The sequence below is a fragment of the Heptranchias perlo genome, chromosome 26, assembly GCF_035084215.1.
Source record: "Heptranchias perlo isolate sHepPer1 chromosome 26, sHepPer1.hap1, whole genome shotgun sequence".
Taxonomy (NCBI): Eukaryota; Metazoa; Chordata; class Chondrichthyes; order Hexanchiformes; family Hexanchidae; genus Heptranchias; species Heptranchias perlo.
In genome coordinates this window covers 40985082-41010899 of record NC_090350.1, presented here as the reverse complement: position 1 = coordinate 41010899, position 25818 = coordinate 40985082, and the positions used below count along the sequence as shown (strand labels likewise).

Sequence of the window (25818 nt, the reverse complement as noted above, 5' to 3'; positions counted from 1 at the left end):
GATGATATAGAGGCTGTAAATCGTACAGCAATGCAATAAGTTGTGCCTTGGCCACACGCCCTCCCCCCGGGAAGTGATTTAGTACGGTCCGGTTGGCGCACCTTATTTGAATTTGCGCTCGCGCTGAGGCCGAGCGTGCGCGTGACAAGGGGGCGGGGTTTGCTCGGAACGTGACGGACAGCAGCGGGGGCGGAGCCAAAACGAAAAAGGGGGTTTGGTTGGACGGAGGATAGAATTTGATTGACAGGGACGAGAGCCCCGCCCCTCCCCTCCCCTCCCCTGAAGAGGGGGCGGAGCGCCCTTGTTGAAAGTGACCGGCGATGGTTAAATAAAGGGGGCGCGGGCAACCCGAGGGGGCGGGGCTAGGGAACGTGACGGACAGGGAGCCGAAGCACGCGGTTGGTTCAGGAGGGCGGGGCCAGCGCAGGGGCGTGAGCGGCAGTTATTTGAAGCTGGCGCTCGTGCAGTGGCGGCTGGCGCGAGCGAGCGGGAACGCGGGAGTCGGACGGAGGCAATGGCCGAGACGAGAGCGGGACAGCAGCGAGCACCCACCGACTGAGGTAGAAATTAAACCCGACACACACACACACACACACACATACAAATATATATAATATACATACACGGAGACGGACGAATAATAATGGGCGGGAGAGTGCCGCCTTCCCCGCCCCCCCTCTCGCAGGCCGCTCAGTCTCTGAGGTGAATCTCTTTGAATCGGTGGTGGTGTGTGGGGGGAGGGGCGATTGAAAGCCCGCGGCCCGGTGCGGCCTGCGGCTCCTGTCACCTCCTTTCCCTCCTTTATTCGGTTTGGTTCCCGTTTGCCCGCCGGGGCTCGGTTCGCAGACCTCTGACTGCATTTAATTTGCTGGCGGTTTAATTGAGCGACTCCATTGAGGGAGATGCAGTGTGAGAAGGGGGGAGGGGCCAGGCCGTGCTTTTCTGTGCCATTTAAAGATTTCTTTGGTTTCTGTTTCCTACCAGAAATCTCTTTCTCTTTCCCCCCCCCCCCCACCCAAACAATTCTCTTGAACTGTTTCTAATGCACTAAATGGATCTGCTTGACACAGTTAAAAGGAAGAACTTGCATTTATATAGCGCCTTTCACGACCTCAGGACTTCCCAAGTGCATTACAGTACTTTTGAAATATGATCACTTGTAGGAAATGCTGCAGCCAATTTGTGCACAGCAAGTTCTCACAAACCGCAATGTGATGATAACCTGATCATCATCTGTTTTAGTGATGTTGATTGAGGGATAAACATTGGTCAGGACATCATGGGGGAATTCTCCTCTTCTTCGAAATAGTGTTATGTGATTTTTTTACATCCACCTGAGAAGGCAGACGGGGCCTAGGTTTAACGTCTTATCTGAAAGACTGCACCTCTGGCAGTGCAGCACTCAGTACTGCACTGGGAGCGTCGGCCTAGATTTTATGCTCAAGTCTTTTGAGTGGGACTTGAGCTCATGACCTGCTGACTCAGAGCTGAGAGTGCTCTTGTGGGACCTTGCTGTCTTTCCTACAATTTAACAGTGACCACACTTCATTAAAGTACTTAATTGACTGTAAAGCACTTTGGGGTGTCCTGAGGTTGTGGAAGGCTCCATGTAAATTCCTTTGAATCAGTTGGGGGAGGGGCGATTGAAAGCTCTTGTGACCTACAGCTCTGCTCACCTCCTTTCCCTCTTAATATGGTTATTCAGTTTGATTCCTGTTTGCCCACCGGGGCCCAGGTTGGATCAGTTTGCAGGCCTCTGACTGCATTTAATTTGCTGGCGGTTTAATTGAGCAACTCCATTGAGGGAGATGCAGTGTGAGAAGCGGGGAGGGGCCAGGCCGTGCTTTTCTGCGGCATTTAAAGATTTCTTTGGTGTGTGTTCTTCTACCACTGAGCCACAGTTGGCACTTCAATCCCTGTTGTCAACTAGGATTTCACTAAGGTGTAGTGCTGGATGTGTGAATTCTGTTTTCTTTCTCCCCCCCCCCCCCCCCTGCAGTTTTCTCCCCTTTCCAGAACGTGCTGACTTTTGCTGGGGCATGGCTCCATATGTGTTGCCTTCCTTGGTATCTCACCTGACTGCCCATTTTTCCAGTGTGCTCTGAATGTTAGCAGGCTTTACAAACCTGAGGGTATCACAGCTGAGTTTGATTCCTGTACTTTATTGATGTCCACGTGGATGTGAGAATTTTTTCTCCCGTGACCATTTAAACTGAGAATATCTGTGTTGTGCTCGGAAAGACCATTTCAACTGTATAACAGGGTGAATTACTAATGGTAGTGATAGTTGGAGCAATTTGAGGTGCTGAATCGAGAATAAACACACATGTATTGGCTAAGGTGCTTCTTCTTCCCCGCCCCCCCCCCCCCCCCCAAAAAAAAAAGTGTATTGATAGCAATATGCTAAATAAGCCTATAATAATTTAGCTTGAGTTAGGAATGCATTTAAGTGGTGCCAAAACAGATATGTCAACAGTAGGGAAATTCTGGAAATGCAGGCCAGTCTGAGAAGAATGGACTCCACCAAAAACAAACCTAATATCTTTCCAGCATTTACAATTTTTTCCTAAAACATCAGAGAAATGTAAGGAATGAAACTGATTAGCAAGACTGTTATAGATTGTAAATTGTTTTACTTGCTGTGCATAAATATGATATGTTTGCTTTTTTGGAGTGATTGTGTATCCAAATGGGTAATTTTATTAAAACCAATATATGTTGCTTCCTGTGAAATATGCTTAGTCAGAATTTAATTAATCTTGCTCTCAAAAGTAGCTGCTGCTCAGTTTTGGATGGGTTTTGAGTTGATTAGTTGCACACTTAATGCAAGCCTAGCTGTAAGATTTCCCTAATGTTAGTTCTGTGTACTATGCCTGCTAGTGTTCCAAATAAAATATGGGTTAATTGACTTTCCAGTGTTGGATATGTTTTGTTTTGTTTCGGTATCAAATGAAGTTGTTTATGGTAAGCTGCTAAATACAGAACATAGAGTATTGTGAAGAATATGTGATTTACAAAATAGTAATCTGATGCATTGGGGTGATTGACATTGTAATGCATTAAGAAAAAGAACTTGCATTGGGCTGAATTACATCATGAACCATGGAAATAAAGCATGAATACTTTAAGATCTCTCAAAGTTACTGCTTTGCAATCATGCCATGTATTCTCTTATGTAAACATGATTGTTTCCATGTTTTTACCTTTTTTTATGGCCCAATGGACAGGATTTTTTCCACAGTACGTCAGTGTATCTCTGATATAGTGCTTTGATATAACCAAATCATGAACGTGCCTCTGGGGGAAAGTACTGGAAGCAAATATAAAGAAGTATGAAAGACTTGCATTTTTATAAAGCCTTATCCAGACTCTGAGAATCCCAGAGCACATTGTTACAAGTTAAGATAACATCACAAGTTGTAATTACAATGATCATGTAATGTATTGGTGTCATCTGATCCCTTCAATGTACTGTATCCTCAAAAAGCACATGAACCTGTATTCTATCCAATCTCTTTTCTGATTGTTCTTAGATAATGGCAGCTATTGTGGACTGTGGTTAAATATTAAGTTGAACGCATCATACTATGTAGTAGATTAAACGGTTAAAATTATATCATACATTCTTTGTTTTTAAGGTTATTTGAAACTTCGAAATCCTGTTACAAGATGGGAGGACAAAATACTCACTGTATCTATACTTCAATTCTGCATGAAGAAATTTCTTAACTCCTCTCTTTACTCTTGGTGACAATTTTAAATTGATGGCTCTTCATCACTGATTATCCAACCAGAGCAAATAGTCTTTCTCTCTTCTCCCTATTAAAACCCTACATTTTAAAAATCTATGTCTGTATATTAAAAATCTTCTGCTAAGGCATATACTTCCCGACCACAAACCTTCGTTCCCGTTGTTGTGATTTTTGGTCTTACTTTTGTCAGTTAACCATTGTAAGTTGCTGTCAATGTTTCCTATTCAATTTTGCTATGTCACTTGCCACTATATAGTTGTAGGTGTCTTTCTGGAGTGAGATTCTGTCGCCAGCTTTTATATAATAAAAAAAATTATATTCATCAACTAGCCATGGGTAATTCATTAACTAATTTTTTTTATATAGCTTTTTAGGATGGTTTGGAATCGTCTTGAGTGGGGGCGGGGGCGGTAAATGGACCCATGTTGCTCCTGTTCTTGCTGCTTTTGCTGCGCAAGATGGACAGTGGAAATTTTGTTTTTCTGTTTTAATCTCTCCAACTCTCCCCTCCATCTCCCACATCCAATCTTTTAAGGAAAACTAAAACATTTCCCTTCATAGCCTTTCGCTTTTATCTGGTACTGCAACTTTGGTATCTGCCTATGTTGTACTGCAGTGGATGAGTAAAATTTTGGTTGTTCTAAAAAAGACTATTCTTTGACTCGCTATGCACAATGCTATTGGTTCATTTTGAGAAAGTAATTTTTGAGTTGATCCTTCCCCTCCCAGTTTATATTCTATTTATGACAGTGACATTTTGAAGTGAATTATTTTATTTTATCTTTTTGAAGCCCAATATACCACTTTAGACATTGTGCTGTAATTTCTTGTTATGGTCATGGGGGCAGGGCAGGATAACACTAAACAAACTAAATGTAATTCTGTTGAATTTCTAGTGCAGAAATGCTGTGTTAGTTTTTAAAGGGCCTGTGGTTTGAAAGTTTTACCTTCCTGACACACTGTTTCTTGTGCACTGTTTTTGGGAAGGAAAATTGAACACTGGTACATGGAGAAGGGCAATTAAAGCAGTTTAAATTTAGTAATCATGGAGATTTCTGTTGAAACTTTATCTTTGACATTTGTTTTGTTTTATATTTGGAGATTGTATTCCTTTTTGGAGTTTTTCATTCCCTTTGTGAATAAAAAGGAACTGCATCTATAGTTTAGAGACTATATCATTATATTGCTGAAGAAGTCCCATACTTTAGTGAACCACTATGATGCCACATTTCAGCTATTTTCTGGGGGAATTCAAGAGGAAGAGATTGAGATAATAAGTGCCAACACTTGGAATGTAGAATATTGGATGCATTGGAGTAACACCGAGGAATGCGGATGTTCATGTGATGTGAGGAGAGCTTGAGTTTGTAAATGTATCTAATTGCTAAGTGTATTGTAATATGAAAAAGACCTCATATTGTTTAATAAAGACCTATTAGAATATGGTTGCTGAGATTGATTGGACTTGACTTGAGAAACCAGGTTTGATAGGGGATTGACTGATCTATGCAGATTGTGTGAGGACCATGTTCCCAGGGTATTGAATGCTTGGTTTGATACTATGTGTGGCAAAGATTGTCACAAGAATAATTCATAGTATGTTATGTGGTATAGTGCCATATTCTGTGCTCTATTTAGAATTTTTGACTTTTTGGATGAAGTCACAATAATATGTTAAGTTAAATTCAGCTCCAGAGGTTAAATCTACAACATAACAGCTATTGGGTATGCAGATTAGAATTTAGTGATTAAGGGATTTGAACCGTCTGGACAAATGGTGTTTCCCACATACCACATCAGCTTGAGACAGTGGTGGTTTGTTAAAATCATTCCAGTAAACAGTCACATATGATATGTTGAAATGACTGGATTCATGTGAGCTTACAGGATGAACTGACAGGTACCTATTCCATAGAAGGCAGTAGTTGTTTTGATTGGTTGCTGAACTGGCCAATTCCCAGACATGAGGAGATTGCCGTCTGAAAAGTGCATTTAGCTTGCTAATGGGGGTAGTGTGATTTACTTCATTCTCAATGTTACGAGGAGCATTACAAAATAATTTGAAATTCACTAAACAGTACTCCGTTCACATACTATATGTAAAATAAATAAGCTTAATAATTTAGAATTTTCCTTGTCTCACTAGAGTGTTCATCAGTCCGCCTTTCGAAAGATGTATGAGGGGGGCATGTGCAAGATTACAGCATGTAATTAGTGTAAGGGATTTTCATTGTTACGGCCCCTGCATCATGCTATTGTCTGACTAAGATAATGAGCAATATAGAAAACTCCTATTTGTAAGGGCTGTGCATGCAGTGCGCCAATGGACGAGCAGTGACACTGGACCCAAGAGGATATCTAGTGTAGACCCAAAATTTGTAAATGCACGTCGTCATATTTAAACAAAAACAGGAAATGCTGGAAACACTTGGGTCGGTCAGCATCTATGGAGAACACAGATGACAGAACTGTTGTGACGAGAGTTTACACCTGAAATGTTAACTCATCTGTTCTCTTTACAAACGTGGACTGACTTGCTGAGTGTTTCCAAAAATTTCTGTTTGATTTTAAAGCCTCTGTTTTTTTGCCCTTTGTTTATATCATTTTATTGTGTTCAATGCTGCGGGAGAATTGTAGCACACATACAATTTGGTCAATAAGATGATCAGAATGTGATGTATACTTTAATCACATGACTAATATAAAATCGCAATCATGTAATTCTATGCCCTCATTTTATCTCTGGTATTATAACCTATTGGTGACTAGTCATCTGAAGGGATCCTGGTATCTTTTTAATAGGAGATAGTATTTTTGGAGCTATTCTACAAAATCCTTTTGCTCTAAACGAGTGGCTTTATTTATAGACCAAGTATCATATGGTAGATAGACATGAGTATTAAGCACTTAAATGCCAGTTAGATTTTAGTTGATATTGTAATCTGACAGTTTTAAAGATGAAAGCATCACAATTGTTGAAAATGAACCTCCCATTTTGGGTATGGGATGACAAACGGGGAAATACATTGTCCTCGTGATAAAGGTTGGATTTTGGTAGAAATTCATTTGTTTCATCGGTGCAATATCAAGATTGAAAAGGTTGTGCATAACGATGAAGGGATTTTAGCTCGATTATAAATCTCCCACCGCACTATTAATAATTAGACATGGTATGTGCCACTGAGTTGACATGTACTTACAAGTTCTAAACCAGAGATACTAACTAAACTTGTACTATAATTGACTGAATAAAATGTATTTCACTAAAATTGCTTTTTCCTTTTAGGGAAAGTAGCAGATATTATCTCCAGGTAAGTTGATTGCACTGGTTAGGAGACATCGGAGATCCAAGATCCCAGTGATGTTTAAGATGTGGCCCGCAGACCAAATGCAGCCTGCAAGCTTCTTTGCTCTCGCCCACAAAGTCCATACTGGTTCCATTCTTCTTTGCACTTGTGTGTGAAGCTGTTTAAGGGTCCTGGTCCTGGAGGATCTTAACCAACCAGCATGCCAGCCTTAGAAATTTCAAAGAGCTGAAGCATTCTCTATTGCTCATTGTGCTGTTTTAGTATGAATGTTCAAATGAGCATAATCAATGTGCATGATTCATTGGTGTCAAAATGATCTTGAATCAGCTATGCAATATTCTGAAGGTCCTAAATCTGTGCAGCAAAAGTAGTTTTGACAAGTAGTAAATTCTCCAAGCACTAATTTACCTTGATCAGCAAAGGCATTGCAGGTGGAAGAACTGCAGAGGAGGGAATCTGTTAACGGAAAGAAATTTGACCTTGTGGTGTTGAATGCAAAGCAACCAAGAATTTAGTGTGTTTTTTTCTTTTTGCATTTTCTTTGTACCATTCCCTTCTGTGTAAGAACATAAATAGGAGTAGGCCATACGGCCCCTTGAGCATGCTTCGCCATTCAATCAGATCATGGCTGATCTTCGACCTCAACTCCACTTTCCCGCCCGATCCCCATATCCCCTAATTGATAGATTTTTGGAATCTAAGGGAATCTTGGCCTTGAATATATTCAATGACTCAGCATCTATAGCCCTCTGGGGTAGAGAATTCCAAAGATTCACAACCCTCTGAGTGAAGAAATTCCTCCTCATCTCAGTCTTAAATGGCTGACCCCCTTATCCTGAGACTATGCCCTCGAGTGCTAGATGCTCCAGCCAGGGGAAACGATCTCTCAGCATCTACCCTGTCAAGTCCCCTCAGAATCTTATGTTTCAATGAGATCACCTCTCATTCTTCTAAATTCCAGAGAATATAGGCCCATTCTACTCTATCTCTCCTCATAGGACAGCCCTCAAATCCCAGGAATCAATCTAGTGAACCTTCATTGCACTGCCTCTAAGGCAAAATTATGAAGAGTTCTAATAGACCAGTGTTGCACTCCCTCAGTACTGGACTGAAGTGTCAGCCTGGATTATGTGCTCTAGTTTCTGGAGCAGGGCTTGAACCCAGGAACTTCTGACTCTGAGGTGAGAGTGCTATCCACTGAGCCATGGTTGACAAGTGAAGTGAATTTAAACACTGACAATTGAGGAGAAAGGATATGAAACTTGCATTATCTAGCTTTTTGTTTTTGGGAGTTTTTATTTTGTATGGGGCTTGCATTTTTTCTATCTGGAGGCTCATATTGTGTAATCATATGTGGCCCTCTTGCTGGCCTTGCAGCACTATGCCCCCTAGCTCACAATTTGGACATCCCTGACATCCAGTATGATTATGGGAAGTGTAAAAGGTTAGGCAAATCAGCACATCTGTGTGCAGATTACATAGAGGATAATTGGCTGAGAGGTAAAATGCAATAATTAAATCAATCTAAGCTAAGAACTGTTATAGATGGGTATATAACAGTTTTGTGACACACTGCAAACAGATCACAATCTTTAGGTCAGTGGAGAAGGCAGCAAGATAAAGCTAGGTGTTGGCATACATGTTGAAGCAATCATGTTTCTGGATAACATTGCTAAGGGATTGTATGTAGTAAGTGAAGGATGGATGCGGGAGGACGATGAGTCGGGGGTGTCGGAGAAGCCATTGGTAACAATGTAGTGTCAGCATTAATTCAGGAGAGAGCAGTATCTCGGAAACTGACTGCAGTGGAGAGATATTGGGAGGAAGATCGAATGGTCGAAGGTGGCAGAGAGGATGAGCGATAATTGTAGTTGCACAGGATGTCATTTGTGACTGCCCAATGTTGTCTTGCTACTGGTGGGTGGGACGAAAGCCAGATTGCACGGAGTCAATTTAAGGAGAAGGTGGGAGAGTTTCTGTTGCTGTAAGGTAACATGTTCCATAATTTTGCCGAGGAATAGAAGGTTTGAAGTATGATGGTAGTTGGCCAGTGGACGAGTCTTGGGGTAAGTTTCAGGAGAGATATTGGTCCTGAGGAAGATGGGGACAGTGCCAGACAAGAGACAGGTTGATTGAGCATGTAGGTGAGGAAGTTAAATTGGGTTGAGAAAAGTTGGATGGGATTAGATCAAGGATGCAGATGGTAAGCTTTATGAATGAGATGAGTGAGTTGACAGATGGTTGAAGAAGCTGCTAAGAACAGGAAGAGTGAGGGTATATTTAAGTGGAGAGCAAATAGGGTACGCAGGGAGTTTGGCAGAATTGGAAGGCTCAGTCGGGTTGCAGTGTGTGCATCGTTGGAGGGGCTTCAATTTTAGGTACAAATCCTTGAGGTTTTTGTATTTTGAGTCTTTGATGAGGGTTGGAATTGTGAAGAAGGATTAGTTTTCGAGAAAAGGAATTCGGAGTTGTCTGTCCTGGGATGATCCTGGAGCGGTAAGCAGTTGTGACTAAAGAGAGGGATTGTCGTAACATGTTGATTTGAGGCTGTGACGATGGTTATTATACTGAGGAGGGGGGGTGAAATCTGAGGGGATATGGGTGTCAAAGATGGAGTTAAATCAGTTAGTGATACATTATCAGTATTGCAATGACAGTTCAGATTCATAGAATGCTAGAGGATGAGTATTTGTGGATAGTTTTTTTTTGGGGTGAAGATTATGGTAGAGGGGCTGTGTGTGTAAGAAAATGCTCAAAAAAAACCCCCAATTTGTCAGTGATAGAATCCAGTTTGTGGTTCAAGTATACAGTGGGGGGGGGGGGGGGGAAACCTGGTCCACAGTTGCACTTTACTGAAATCCTAAAAATACCTCCAGAATGTACCAATGGCGTCTGGTGGATGAATGCCTAGAGGAGGGTATTTGGAATCTTGATGGTAGAAATGCCACCAAAAGGCAGATGAGCTGATCCTTGAACTAGCCAACAGCATCCACAGTGTGCAAGCTATGACGCAGCAGTACATAACAAGTCAGTACAAGAGTCACCATGGACAGTCTGAATGCACAATGAATAAAGTGGAGGGCAGTCACAGGAGCTCTAACAAAATGTTGCTGAAATCCCAAAATCAACACTAATAGTTAAGCAATAGCTTAACAAATTGTAAAAAAGTACTAACTTGCAGTCACTTTAGTGATATTTGTAGTAATTTGGCTGAAAGTCTCTAGAATGTTGGGCCAGTAGAACATGGGAATCTTAGTATTGCTAATTAAATTTTACTAGTGGCTGTAGTGAATTCGTTGGTAAAATCTGGTAGCATTTTGCTGGATAACCGTGGCTAAATTTGAACCGGGTTGATGGTCATAATGATGTGATGTCATACTAGACTGAAATGCAGCTAGTGGCTGTACAGGGTAAACACCACCACTTTTGGTATTGGAAATGTTGGTGTTTTGCTACAGTAATGTGTTAACCTGTACACTACTTAAAGGTGATGAAGGAAGACTGCTGTAAGGACTTGAATGTCAAGAGGAATATAATAGCACCGATCTATACATTGTAGCAGTGAAACCTTTAATCCATTATTTTACCTTTTACTTGAGTGGATGCCAAAAGGTAAAGTTTATGCACAATGTTGCATGTTTCTGTCACTTGTTTTATTGATTTAATTGGAGTTGATGTCGTAGGATAATTCATATGTTGCAGGTAGAATGAGTTAAAGATACAACTCAATGCATCAGCATCATAAAGATTGGAAACTTTTGGCCCTAAATGAAACATTTTCTCTTTTAGTAATTACCTTCTGTAATTTCTAGTGTTTTCTATTGTTTGTGGTTTTATTATGCTATTTCAGGGGAAAGATTGATTGTGTATTGTATCTTGGCTATTTAAACTGTTCAATACTACCAGCTTTAATTAACTAGGATTAAAGTGATGTGGGGAAGATGTTCAGAATGATATAGATTACCTAGTAATGAAGGTTAGTAATGTTGCTGTGAAGAATTTATCATGTAACATATTACCATCATGTGATAGTTACTCCATTAGGCACCTTGCCATGGTGTCATGGCCCAGATTGGGAATTCAGTGTGTGGGGAATATGCCATCACTCTAGTGCATTGCATCACCGGATTTTTTTGTTAAGTGAATACGCATTCATTGCTATGAATGTATAAAGTCTGAATATTGTCAGTACAAAAGGTCAAAGCTCTGTCTCCCTATCCTTCGGCAAGATGTTTCGTTTTAGTACTTCCAACTTGAATCTTAAATCTGTTTACTTTTTCCCTTTGTGGTGATTTGCTACTTTTCATCCAGAGCTGAAGTGATCTGATTGCCATCCAGGACCAGAAGATACAGATTTGCAAAGCTCCCTATTTTACTGGCTTGCTAACAAATCCTGTATCAGGTGTTACGAGAGGTTCTCTGGCGACTTCAGAAGCACTGCACAAATAGATTGTTTAGTGGTACTTCAATATAGGCATGTATCTGTCATTTTAAATTTGTGTACAGCAACTGCCTAACTTTAACTGGAAATCCTGATCATATTCATTGCAAAAATGTGAACTACGTGAATGCAACTAATTGGAAAAATCCAGTATGTAATTTTTAAAAATGACCAATGCCATAGTTTGGTTTAAGCATTGAATGCAATATTTTCTATTGAAGATAGTCCATTAATGGCTCTACCATTGGCAGCTGTGCCTTCAGCTGCCTAGGTCCTAAGCTCTGGAATTCCCTCTTTAAATCTCTCTAAGGTGTTCCTTAAAACCTACCTTTTTGACCAAGCTTTTGGTCACTTGTCCTAATATCTCCTTATGTGGCTCGGTGTCACATTTTGTTTATCGCTCCTGTGAAGTGCCTTGGGACATTTTACTATGTTAAAGGTGCCTTATAAATGCAAGTTGTTGTCAGTTTGTGGATGAACAATGATCATCACAAATCTGCAGATGGAGAATAGAAACTTAGAATATTTTTCCAGTTGTAGTACAAAAGTAGATTCAATAGTCTGTATTTTGCTGTGAAAATAACAGTGAGGCTAACAGCACTCACCGTTATTTATGTGCAAATCGGTCAGCAACTTCCGGTAAGCGGCGGAGCGCAGTTAAACACAAAAATCCGGAAGTTGCTGTCTTGAGATGCACCGTGCCTCCCATAACCTGTGAGAAAACGGCATCGCATTGTCTGCCTCCCCATCCAAATGTATTGAATGGCGTGAATTTCCTGTACTGATGTCATGGATACAGACTAAAGTCGCCACAAAAAGTTAGGGCTTGTCTATTCCAGTCTAAGTTTTTTTTCAAAAAAATATACTTTATTCATATAATTTGCAACAATACATCCAACAGTTTTCATATCACATTTCAAACATACACTATACAGGTTATACAATTTGCAAGATACATAAAGTACAGTTCAGATGAGTCCAACAATGCAGTTACACCGTATATAATTACAGTTCATGGTACTCATTGCATTACACTCTATAGATTATTGATTACAGGTATTTACTGGTACATTACATTTCATTGCATCAATTTGAGTTTTACATTCTGCCCGAGAGGGTTTTTCCCTGATTGCAGCCCCTCTGTATACAATGGTGGGAAGGCTCTAAACGGTTGCCTTTCCCCACAGAGCCTTTGCGGGCGGCCGCACGTAGTCCTGGACCTTGGAATGTGCCAGTCTGCAACACTCGGTCAAGGACAGCTCCTTGCACTGGAAGACCAGCAAGTTTCGAGCAGACCAAAGGCCATCTTTCACCGAGTTGATGGTCTTCCAGCAGCACTTGATGTCTGTCTCGGTGTGCGTCCCTGGGAAAAGCCCGTAGAGCACAGAATCCTGTGTTACGGAACTGCTTGGGACAAACCTGGACAGATACCACTGCATCTCTCTCCAGACCTTCTGTGCCTTTGCAAAGTCCAGAAGGAGATGGGTGACTGTCTCGTCTCCACCGCAGGGGACAGTGCGCGGTGGCGCTGAGACTCCGGGAGTGCATGAAGGATCTGACGGGAAGGGCCCTTCTCACCACCAACCAAGCTAGGTCTTGGTGCTTGTTTGAAAGCTGTGGTGATGAGGCGTGCTGCCAAATGACATTGACCGTCTGCTCGGGGTACCAACCGACAGGATCCTTTTTAATAGCGTGGTAATTACTCACAAACAGCCTCTCTGGCACTGAAAATTAAAGTGTGGACTCTCATTCCTTCACCTTTTTAATTATTGTTGGAGATTTTAAAAAAATTTAAATACTTTTTAAAAACTTTTTCTTTGTCTCTCATCTCTCTCTTAATCGAATCTTTCTTTCCCTCTCTTTATTTTGCTTTCTGTACCTGATTTGACATTGAATTCACTATTCTAACTTACACTTCCTGGTTCAGACTCTGCTACTCATTAACAATTTTTCAATCTGATTGGCTAAAGAGATATGCAATTGCTTGCTCTGTTACACAGGTCCCAGATGCCCTATGGAGGGTGCCACACCGGTTGGATTTCCTGCTGCCAGCAACTTGCCGTGCAAAATCCCATAGAAAGTCTGTGGGCAAGTGCAAGTCTAACCAATGGCGGATGCTGTTCGCTTGCCCCTCGTAGCAAATTCTGGCCCATTACTTCCGATTTACAAATCAAGAATACAAGTTAGAATGTGATGAGCCTGGTGGTAATTTGAACAGCTGTTCTGCTAATGCAAATATGTGAATCTAAAAATATTGCAGAAAAGCTTTTATGCAAAAGGAGCTTTTTTTCCTTTTTCCCCTGTGTACTAGATGTTTGGGTCAGGTAAGGGAAAAGTAATAGCTTGGGTTCCATAGCTTGGTGTAGCACTTAGTCTGTATTATATGAGAGGCCTGATTTGAGTAACTATTTTGGCTACATTAGCTAACATGGTGTTTAAACTTTGTTTTGATTGACTTAGTGTCCCATTTGATATGTGGGCTGTAACTTGTACAGATTTAGTGGTCAATTCAAGTTTTGATAGCACCAGTCTACCTTGAATATGGAATTTTCATATTACTTTCATTTATACAGCTGTAGGTTTGTGTCCTATGGGGTTATCTTTGTGTTGTATACCTTGATAATGTCACAATCTTGATTGGGAAACCTTGAAGCAATTGCCTTTGTGGACTCAAATGGCCTCCTTCTGCACCGTAACTTTCTACAATTCTATCACTACAGCACTACAGTAAATCTAGTGTACAAATTTGCTTTATGGTCAAGTTGGTCCTATACTTATAGGACATATGCATAAAAATGTGACTTAAGTTTTTTTACAGTACTTAGTCCACATCATAAAGTAAAATCTAGTATGCAATTGGCAAATTCACAGGTTGTTGCAACCAGCAAATTTGGGGGACATATCTTCTGCATAGGTGTAAGCAGCGTTTTGCTACTTGCATGAAAACTATGGATATAACTTTACACTGTTTTTGACAGTATTGTGAAATCAGTGCTCTGCAGAATTGAATATTGCATTGGGTAATATTGTGCAATATTTTTAGTTTTGGTGCAGTTTACTTTAAAATTTCCTTATTCCATCCTCCTGGAAATCTTGCAGTATTCATCAGTAATAACCCAATATTGACTCCCAAGTCTGGGAGAATATGTAATTTTGGCATTGCTTCTGATTTTTGTGAACCATTGTTTTAATTTATTGCGTATAGTACTTTTTTAATATCTCAATATTGACTAGAAGGTTGCAGTTTTAATTTCTACACAAAATCCAACCTAAAAAAGATAGCAAAGGCACGAAGTCTGAAATAAAACAGAAAATGATGGAAATACACAGCAGGCCAGTCAGCCTCTGTAAAGAGAAAACAGGTTATAGTATGTAGAGTTCCACATCTGATCTGTCATAACCTTTTTTTCTCTTTACAAATTGACCTGCTCTGTTTCTAGCATTTCCTGTTAATCGAAGAATATTTCCAACTTTGCTCTGGTAGCTTGTGATGTCTTCTCACCTTTTTAAGGTAGGTGAGTAAATCGTGGACTTATTCCTCCAACATACCATGATTCTATTAAATATTCTGAAGCAATGACGGATATAGAACAATTGGACTAGTTTGAGATTGCTCTAGCAAAGAACCAGCACAGACATGATGGGCTGAATGCTTTCTTCTGTGCTGCAAATATGTATGGTTCTTTTACTTGGAAAAAGGCATTGTGCTTTTTGCACTTGGGAGTGTGGGGTGATGAGAGCGAATGTACAGCAGCCTTGTATCCTAAAACTCAGGTTAAGTGTGGGTTTTAGTTGTGAGATTTATAATAAAGTTGAAGCTGGTCAACAAACCTTTTGATTGTACTAAAAAGCATAATATACACTTGATTTAAAAATGATTAGTATTGGAGGTGTTAGTGACCAATTGGCATTTTCTCACTACTACTTTATATTTCAAGAAAATGGAAATATATCAGTGATGATGCCTCCTGTTACCTGAAAAATCCCAAAACTGTCCTTTTGATGCATTCATAATAGATTGAAATATTACTGGCCATTGTAGTATGTTTTATGCTGCCCTGTTGATTCAGTTTCTATTGACCAGCTGCACATGGTGTTCAGCATTATTAATTGTGCTAGGTAACAAAACGTAGTAAGTTAGAGCAGCTATACTGCTTGACAATGTATATTAGAATTAAACATTTAATAACCCTGGCGGAGTAGTCACAAAGAAATAAGATTTACTAGCATCTTGAGAAAATAAGTAATTTATTGATGTATGTCTACACAATATTACTAATGCAAGGTTGTTTTGCTTCTGAAGAAATTCTGAAACCTGTAGCCTTATTAATTAAAAAATAATAATTTACCATCTTTTTAAAAACTGCTGTCTCACAAAAGACTCATGGCTTGAATCTCTAACATTTCATTGGCGTCATTTTAAAAAAAAACCAGATGTTAGAAGCACAGGTATATTTCCTGTTGCTATTTTTGTACTGTGAAGCAGAATTTCTTACGTGATTTTTTTTCTTTCCCAGTTTTAAAAAAAAAATATCGTCCATGGCGAGTAGAGAGCCAAAGTACAACTTGGTGCGTGAGTTGGGACGTGGCAGTTATGGTGTAGTATATGAAGCGGTGGTAAGAAGGACTGGTGCACGGGTAGCAGTGAAGAAAATTCGGTGCCACGCACCTGAGAATGTGGAACTGGCCTTGCGAGAGTTTTGGGCATTAAGCAGTATCAAGAGCCTTCATCCTAATGTGATCCACCTAGAGGAGTGCATCCTGCAGAAAGATGGGATGCTGCAAAAGATGACTCATGGATCATCCTCTTCCCATTATTTAAAGGTAAAAGTTTAACTTTTTTGTTCAAAAATGATGAAATGTCATTTAAATCCTTAATTAAAATAGCTCTGCTTCTCCTATTCACCTATACTAGTTACCCTGAATTTGCAAAGCACTAGAAAAGCTTTTTTTTGGGGTGGGGAAACTCTGTAGAGTGACTAGATTGGATCACGTTGCATGCAGCAATCCAGTCAGAATAATCCATGTGACTAAAAATGAGGAGGAGGAGGACTATGTTGCTTACATATTCAAAAAGACATCTTGCACGTTAATCAACTTTTACTGTTTTTATATATGTAAAAAAGGCTACTGATAGTGACTCTCTAAGAGGGTGGGGGAATAAAGGTCAAATAAGTGGTTGAAGCCATAACCCTCGTTTTTCATGTTTGGCTAATTTTTGAAATTGGCTGATTTGTGTGTCTCTACTTCAAAGACTGCAAAACTCCCATAATTTAGATGAGGTTTTGAGTGTAAATAGGTAAGAGGGAATGTCTGGTTTAGATCTATTTGTTGGATAGAACATTGATGTGCATATGATATTGCTATAATAATGTCACCAAAGCATGTTAAGATGGCATGTGATCGCTTAAATTCCTATAATTTTTTTAAGGTGATCTTGAGTCTAGTTAATATAGTTTAGTGATAACTATTGTCAGTTGTGAGGAAATCCAGTTTTGCAACATGTTTTTGACGCTTGTTATGGCAAAGGATGTTAATACTGCAAAATGGATCACTTTTTCATTTTGGGCATCTTGCGTCTGCATCAAAAGCTTCTTAACCGTGTATAGCTTGGTTAAGATGCAGATTAAGTCCCTCTTTACTCAGTGCCAACAATGTACTTTCAGCTCAACTTTCAAAGAGCATACCCTGCAGTGCTGGCACAGATTTTCTTTTATTAATCCAGTCATTTATTGTGACTGTGAAGTGAGATTGCTAATTCAGAGCCAAGTGATGGGCAGCTTTGTGATGTGGATTTCTGCCTACTTGGAACTGGATGAGACTGTTGTCCCATTTGGTCTGGGTGGATTTTTTTCCTCTCAACTACCTTTTCACTTCATTGGTTTTCATTGGGAAATTGATACAGTGAAAGTAGGACGTATTACATGATTGCAACAGTATTTTCTGCACAGGTTAGACTAATTTTTATCGAAAAACCTGTCAACAACAAATACTCAGCTAACAGGCCAATGTAGGGGGTGGGAGAGAATGCATTCTTTACAAGTTGGATTTCTCCATAACATGAGATTGTGTGTAGCTCAGAACATTGCACTATATCCTGGAAAAGAAATGCATAAGCAGTAAGATTTTTTTTTTTTAGTTGCTGGACAGTACAGATATTCTGCCTCCACTCTTGTTTTGCTTTTGTTAGGTAGCAGCTAGATGGTGCCTGGTTAATGTGGTTTGCCTCACATGATTTTCAAACAAGGTTCCTCTGAATGAGATGCCAAATATTGCTGTTAACTTTTGAGTGTTTAATAAAACCAATTTGGGTACCCAGTATTGGTTGTCCCAGGTCAAGCATAGGATGTAGAATAAAGCCTCATGTGCTGTTATAATATGGTTGTAGCCCCATCCTCCTGAAGAGTGCTCCTAGAGTACCAGTGACGTTTCATCCCCCCCATGCTCAATTTGAGCTTGTCAGTTAAGTGCTGAAAATTGAGAGAAATCTTGGCTGTGGAGCTTTGTCCCCTATGACCTAGATTGGAACTGCCTGAACTCACTTCATCTAGCTAGAAATAAGACTCTCATCAGTCCGGGTTGGATTTGAAGCTACGTCCCAGTGGTGTGAGCACTGTGTCCTAACTGGGCTGTTCATTGAACTTTAGTAAACTAAAATGTCTAAAATTTGACATCGTTATGACCTTTGAATCAAAAGACTGACATTTTGGATGGATTTGAAGATGATGCCTGTGTTTAGGAGTGTCACTAAATTTTGATCCATTCAGATAACAGTAGCAGCAACTATTTTAAGTGTCCTACTGAAAAATGTATTGATGTAAAGCCTCTTGTCTCAAACTTTTTCTTGAACTAGTTGATACTCCACTGCTTAGATGAGCACAAACTTCAATAAATCTAAGAAGAATTAAATTTGTAACCTTAAGTTTGACGCAGTCAAATGCTGCAGCATTCCATGGTAATAATGTCTGCATCTGAACAAAAATGGAGGCTGAATAGCTGGAAAGTTGTACTTTTTGCTAAAAGATCATGTATGTTTAACAGGAACAAACTTTTATTTGTATTTACTTTTAAAGCTGGTGGAAACTTCACTGAAAGGGGAACTCAGCTTTGATTCTAGGAGCTCTTACTATCTCTGGCTTGTAATGGATTTCTGTGATGGTGGGGACATGAATGAATATCTGCTATCGAGAAAACCCAACCGTCGGACCAACACTAGTTTCATGCTGCAGCTCAGTAGTGCCTTGGCTTTTTTACACAAAAACCAAATTGTGCACAGGGACCTAAAGCCAGATAATATATTGATTACTGAGACTGGATCAGAAGCTGGAGGAGGAGGTCCCATTCTAAAAGTGGCAGACTTTGGTCTAAGTAAAGTCTGCTCGGGGCTTGGAGCAGACCAAAAGGAACCAGTTAATGTGAACAGATGCTGGCTTTCTACAGCTTGTGGGTCAGATTTTTATATGGCGCCAGAAGTTTGGGAAGGTCATTATACAGCTAAAGCAGACATCTTTGCACTGGGAGTCATCATTTGGGCCATGTTGGAAAGGATTACCTTCATAGATTCAGAGACTAAGAAAGAACTATTGGGAAGCTACGTGCGACAGGGGACAGTGATTGTACCCCTCGGCGAGGCACTATTGGAAAACCCCAAGATGGAGCTTAACATTCCTGTTAAGAAAAAGTCCATGAATGCAGGAATGAGACAACTAATTAAGGAAATGCTAGCAGTAAATCCACAGGACAGGCCTGATGCTTTTGAACTAGAACTGAGGATATGTAAAATCACGTGCAGAGAGTGCAGCCGGACTGCGTAAGTCTAAGAGTGTGTGTGAAAATGAGAAATGTTACACAGGGCTGGCTCTGACCAATTTTGAGGCTTGCCAAAAATTTTAGATTGCAGGCAAGTTTTTTTTTTGTGCCACTCCTGTCCCCCTAAGTGTAAATTCAAAAGTAGCTGTAGCCAGTCCAAAATTTAACCTGCAGTTCTAAGTGCTGCTGTTCATTGGTACCCACATCCGAACTCAAACAGACTCCACCACTCTGTTACCGTAAAAATTTTTGAGCCTCTTTGTCCCTTAGCCCTGCAAATCGCTTATCGAATTTGTGACTGCCGTTAAACATTTTATTCTGTGCTGAAGGGTGTAATCTGTTGTTTGGTTGTTGTGGAATGCTATTTATGGGTCTCTGGGGTTTTAGCTGATAAATGAACAAAGCTTTTTTTTTTGCAGAACACCTGAAATATCATTTGGTCATCCATTAACTAATTTTTCATGAGTTTGCACCCCCACCCAACCCCTAAACAAAAAACAAACCTCTTAACCAAATATGCCTTAAATTAATTCTCCAGTGCTACTCCACTCATAAATGGCTTCTGATGGCCCCATAAGGTTTTCTTTTCATTCAAACCTTATTCTTTCCTCTACATTTATTGATTTTCCTTTGGAAGCTGTTGTCACCTGATTCACCACAGCTTCCTTTTGTTGGAACTTTTCCACAATTGATTGCCATTAATGCAAATTTGTATGATAACATGAGCTATGCTTTGGCAGCAAGCAGACTGGCGGTAAGTTAATAACTGGAACCTGATTAAGAAGTCATCAAATTTGATCTAGTCTTGAGCTGTGTATTTTGGTTGAAACAAATGTAATTTTGGAATTAGGTGTTATTTAACAGCAAAATGGTTGTGTAAACAAGCGTGGCTTCAAGGTGGTGCCTGAACTGTGTGTGACCCTTAGATGAGTGACTTTAAAAACTTTTTCTTGATATTTCCCTCCCCCCCCCCCCCCCCCCCCCCATTCTTGGAAATGAGAAGTTTGACAACCTTTAAATGCTGGCTTTTCTCTCTGTGGGTAGTTATTGAAAATGGCATTCTAATTCTGTGGAATAGAAACCAGTAGTAATACCTGTCCTTTTGGACAGATAACTGAAATGTCTGCCCTGATGTTTTTTTAGGGAATTAATAACAGGGAAAATAACATATTATAAGTTTCACCTGTCCGAACACTGAGAAAATAGCAATAATTTTCTTGGCTCATTGAAATGAGGCAGTATGAATGTGTGTATAGTGGATTTTTTGGCTTTACTTTGGCTATATTTCAATGACATGTTTGGCTTTATTTGAATTAACATAACATGGGTGGGGGGGTAGTGTATATAGCATACAGATTGTTAATCCCCATATTTGTGTCCTTTTTTTAAAATGAAATTTAGAATGGATTGTGAGGATGAAAGATAATAAGGGTGTTTCGTAGAGCGTCTGACTACTCTGTTAATATCTTTTGACTGCTGCCTTTGTCATGTTGCTGTCACTACACTGCAGTATTAAGAGCACTTCACATGTAGAATCCATCAGGTCAAATGGAAGCTTTTTACAAAGGTAAAGGTGGAAGTGATGTAATACAATATTACATTTGGCTACATTAGGTTACAAAATGTAGGAAAACTAGTTTTAAAAATTCAAGGCACTACCTTGTTAAGTGGGTTACCTTTCTACTGAAAAAAAATGAAAATGTATTAAACTATATGTAAAGTTTACTGTGAAATTTGTAATATTGTGTAATTTATTCTAAATGTAATATGTATAAATAAAATTATATGAAAATCTAATTCTGCATTTAATGGTGACTTTTGCAAATCAAAATGTACCGATTGTTGACCACTTTCACAGAATTTTTTTTTGCTGGGCAGAGTTTTAGTGGGAGTCGTTTTTTCTATAACATTGCTTATGTTTAGTCAGTTTATACACCACATTCATGATTGCCATTGATGGGAAACACATACTTTGAGGAGATTGTGTTGTTCAAGTCACCAAATTATATCCATCATGTTCACATACTACATGGATTACCTTGAGTGACATGAAAAATCAGGAGGATGGGTGTGAAAATACATGGTGTTACTTTTAAGTACTTCAAATCTCATGGGTTTACCATATTCTTTAAAAATGAGTTGCTGTACAAATGAAATTTCAGGAGGTTTTTTCAATTATTTCCTAAAATGTAAAGGAATCTAAATGCAGATGGTAAAGTCCCTTGTGTTACAATTTTTCCCACTATTTATTTATCATTCTGACCTGAGGAGCTGAAAATGGTTGAATTAAGAGATGTTCTGCATTTAGTGGAGCGGGTTATAAGTAAATGTTTGGGTGCTAGAGAACTTGCACTTACTTAAATTTGCATATAAAATTGCTGTTTGGAATCCAAATTAGTTACTCAAGCACTTAATTACTGTAAGTAGCTGAACCATGTAGACCAGGACTAGGTTCGATCCCTGATCTGTTCTGAATTAGCTGATCTCTTGTAAGGGTGTGGTTGGGTACCACTATTGGCCTTGGTGTCCCTCTGTAGAAAAAACCTGCTAGATTTCTTATGTCTGGTCCATGATTCAAAGACTCCTGTGTGTGTTTTTTTTGCAGTGAGCATAATTAAGTTTAACTATGATGTTTTCCCCACCCCAACCCCCAATCATGGGTGTGGTGTTATCTGTGATGTTACGGAGCAATAATTCCTGTGTGGGGTAACTCAGGACCAATTGTAAATATAAGGATGGTGTTCTGAACAAGGAAAACTTAATAGAAATTGAGAATTCTAAAGATCAGTTGGGTGAGTTTAAGTAATGTTTTAGATGGAAATGCTGCTTCCTTTTACTCAATTATATATCTACATAAGTGTGTGCACTATAGCACATTACATCTCAGTGATGGGTGTTCACCTCAAAAGTCTTTTTGTAAGGCAGAAAAAAGTCCCCGATTGGCTCAAAGTATTAAAATAAACAATGAAATGTAAACCACTTCTGACTTGATATATCCTCCATCACTAAAACTGCCTACCTCCACCTCTGTAACATTGCCTGCCTGCACACCTAGGAACATAGGAACAGGAGTAGGCCATTCAGCCCCTCGTGCCTGCTCCACCATTTGATAAGATCATGGCTGATCTGTGATCTAACTCCATATACCTGCCTTTGGCCCATATCCCTTAATATCTTTGGTTGCCAAAAAGCTATCTATCTCACATTTAAATTTAGCAATTGAGCTAGTATCAATTGCCGTTTGCGGAAGAGAGTTCCAAACTTCTACAACCCTTTGTGTGTAGAAATGTTTTCTAATCTCGCTCCTGAAAGGTCTGGCTCTAATTTTTAGACTATGCCCCCTACTCCTAAAATCCCCAACCAGCGGAAATAGTTTCCCTCTATCCACCCTATCCGTTCCCCTTAATATCTTATAAACTTCGATCAGATCACCCCTTAACCTTTGAAACTGTAGAGAATACAACCCCAATTTGTGTAATCTCTCCTCGTAACTTAACCCTTGAAGTCCAGGTATCATTCCAGTAAACCTACGCTGCACTCCCTCCAAAGCCAATATGTCCTTCCGAAGGTGCGGTGCCCAGAACTGCTCACAGTACTCCAGGTGCGGTCTAACCATGGTTTTGTATAGCTGCAGCATAACTTCTGCCCCCTTGTACTCTAGTCCTCTAGATATAAAGGCCAACATTGCATTAGCCTTATTGATTATTTTCTGCACCTGTTCATGACACTTCAATGATCTATGTACCTGAACCCCTAAGTCTCTTTGGACATCCACTGTTTTTAACTTTTTACCATTTAGAAAGTACCCTGTTCTATCCGTTTTTGATCCAAAGAGGATGACCTCACATTTGTCTACATTGAATTCCATTTGCCACAGTTTTGCCCATTCACCTAATCTATCAATATCGCTTTGTAATTTTATGTTTTCATCTACACTGCCTACAATGCCACCAATCTTTGTGTCATCGGCAAACTTAGATATGAGACTTTCTATGCCTTCATCTAAGTCATTAATAAATATTGTGAATAATTGAGGCCCCAAGACAGATCCCTGTGAGACACCACTGGTCACATCCTGCCAATGTGAGTACCTTCCCATTATCCCTACTCTCTGTCGCCTTTCGCTCAGCCAACTTCCTAACCAAGTCCGTATTTTTGCCTCTTTTCTATGGGCTTCTATCTTAGCTAACGGTCTCTTATGTGGGACCTTATCAAATGTCTTCTGGAAGTCCATATAAATAACATCCATTGACATTCCCCTGTCCACTACTTTAGTCACCTCTTCAAAACATTCAATCAGGTTTGTCAGGCACGACCTACCTTTCACAAATCCATGCTGGCTCTCTCTGATTAACTGAAAATTCTCGGTGTTCAGTCACTCTATCCTTAATTATAGACTCCAGCATTTTCCCCACAACAGATGTTAGGCTAACTGGTCTATAATTCCCCGGTTTCCCTCTCTCTCCTTTCTTTAAAAAGTGGAGTGACATGTGCAATTTTCCAATCTAGAGGGACAGTTCCTGAATCTAGAGAACTTTGAAAGATTATAGTTAGGGCATCTGCAATGTGCTCTCACCTACTTCCTTTAAAACCCTGGGATGGAAACCATCTGGTCCTGGGGATTTGTCACTCTTTAGTGCTATTATTTTCTTCATTACTGTTGCTTTACTTATGTTAATTTTATCGAGTCCCTGTCCCCTGCCACAGTTCATCTGTTGCTGGGACCATTGTCTATGATCTTCACCTCCAGCTTTGACTAATCCAATGCTGTCCTGGCCAGCCTCCCATCCTTCACCCCTCAAACTTCAGCTCATTCCAAAACTCTGCTGCCCAGATCCCCCCTCTCCAAGTCTCGCTCGCCCATCACCCCCGTGCTCACTGAACTACATTAGCTCCCAATTGTCCAATGCCTCAAATTTAAAACTCTCACCCTCATGTTTAAAACCCTCCATGGCCTCGCCCCCTCTAACCTCCACACCTACGACCCTCCAAGAACTCTGCGTTCCTCTAACTCTGATCTCTTGTGCATCCCTTACTTTGCCCCACATTGGTGGCTGTGCCTTCAACAGTCTAGGCCCTAAGTTCTGGATCCATCTCTTGACTTCTGTACTACTTCACTTCCCTATTTTTTTTTAAAAAGACTCTCTTTAAAACGCACTTCTTTGACCAAGCTTTTAGTCACTCCTAATAATATCTCCTCCTTGGCGTGGTCAATTGTTATCTGAAGTGCTTTGTGGCGTTTTTCTATGTTAAAGCTGCATATTGTCGTCATCCCAGTTGTTGCAGTTCCAGTTTTCACTGACTTCTGTTTTAACTCTACACAGCAGAAATTCCCCCATGGCTCTGTTTTAAAGCCAACTTATAACTGAATGAAACAGACCAAAAGGTCCCATGATTGATCCTTGGTCTCTAGTGAAGCAGCTAACCTCAGCTGGGTGGCAGTTGTAGGTACAACAATTGGTCTCAATACCCCTTGGCCCAGGGGGTGGGGGGGGAGAATAGCATTGCCCAAACACTACTAAAAAGTGTGCATGTGTGAACATCTGGTCAGACCAGGATTAACCTCAGTTTAATGTGTCATTTAAAGGTGGCACCTCCAAAAATGCAGCACTCTTCTAGTAGTGTCCTGAAGTATTGGCTGAGATTATGGACTCAAGGCTACCTTGGAAATAACAGCTTTTTGGGGAAAGATGCCAAAAGGCTATTGGCTCCTGTGGCTCTGTATCCATGACTTCAGGAGAGGTGGGGAGAAAATAATGACAAAAATGGAAAAAAATAACTGGATATAGCAGATAGTTTCCTGATTTCTTCTGTCTCACCTTCACTTCTCAAACCCCCACCCCCGCCACCAACGCCAATTTAAATCTACAAGGGTAAACAACTTCGAGGCTGGGACATTTTCAGGTTTTTCAATCAGTACAAGTGGGGTTAGGCCACTCTTGCTGGCTTCTTGTGTTCCTGTTTCTCATTGTTTAGTATAATGATTACAGGTGATTTTGAGCTTTTGCAGTGGACATACATAATTGATGCTGCATCCCCTGATCAAGTCACCCTAGAATACTAGCTGAGTCATGACCTTTTGGTCTCTGCAGTTCCTGAATTTGTGTTCATGTCACAGTTTGAGGAAAAGAGGCAGGGTGACATTCGTAGATGATTAAACATGGTATTGAGAATTTATGCAGAAAATACTTGAGCTGTGTTTTGCACAACCTGAATGACCTTATTAAAGCAATGCTTCAGTTTAATTTGACAATTGAGTGTTCATCAGTGAACATTATAAAATAGAATATTTGCTTCTGTTAATGAAAATTGATCTTTAAAATCTCACCCATCATAGGTACAGCCCAGGAGGAAGCCATTTGACCCATCGTGCCTGTGCAGGCTCTTTGAAAGAGTGATTCAAATAGTCCCATTCCTCTGAATTATGATCAATTGCATTTTAGATATTGCACCATCATATCAATATTTAACATTGCAGCTTAAAATTTTACTTCAGTTTCTGGAACAA

The 25818-nt window shown here is 40.0% G+C and overlaps 1 protein-coding gene across 1 annotated transcript; it reads left to right on the top strand.

Annotated features, from left to right (window-relative positions):
• Positions 1–461: 461 nt before the first annotated feature.
• pdik1l (PDLIM1 interacting kinase 1 like) lies at positions 462–21107 on the top strand. The gene is made up of 3 exons (XM_068006882.1): positions 462–560; positions 16019–16325; positions 18575–21107. Exons 2-3 carry the CDS (start codon positions 16041–16043, stop codon positions 19313–19315), a joined length of 1026 nt encoding a protein of 341 aa, XP_067862983.1. The 5' UTR covers positions 462–560; positions 16019–16040; the 3' UTR covers positions 19316–21107.
• Positions 21108–25818: the final 4711 nt, after the last annotated feature.

Bases quoted from the DNA above. Each gene is read 5' to 3' on its own strand.
- pdik1l (XM_068006882.1), top strand. From the start codon at position 16,041: ATGGCGAGTAGAGAGCCAAAGTACAACTTGGTGCGTGAGTTGGGACGT. The intron at 16,326-18,574 runs GTAAAAGTTTAA...TTACTTTTAAAG, and splicing joins CCTCTTCCCATTATTTAAAG to CTGGTGGAAACTTCACTGAA.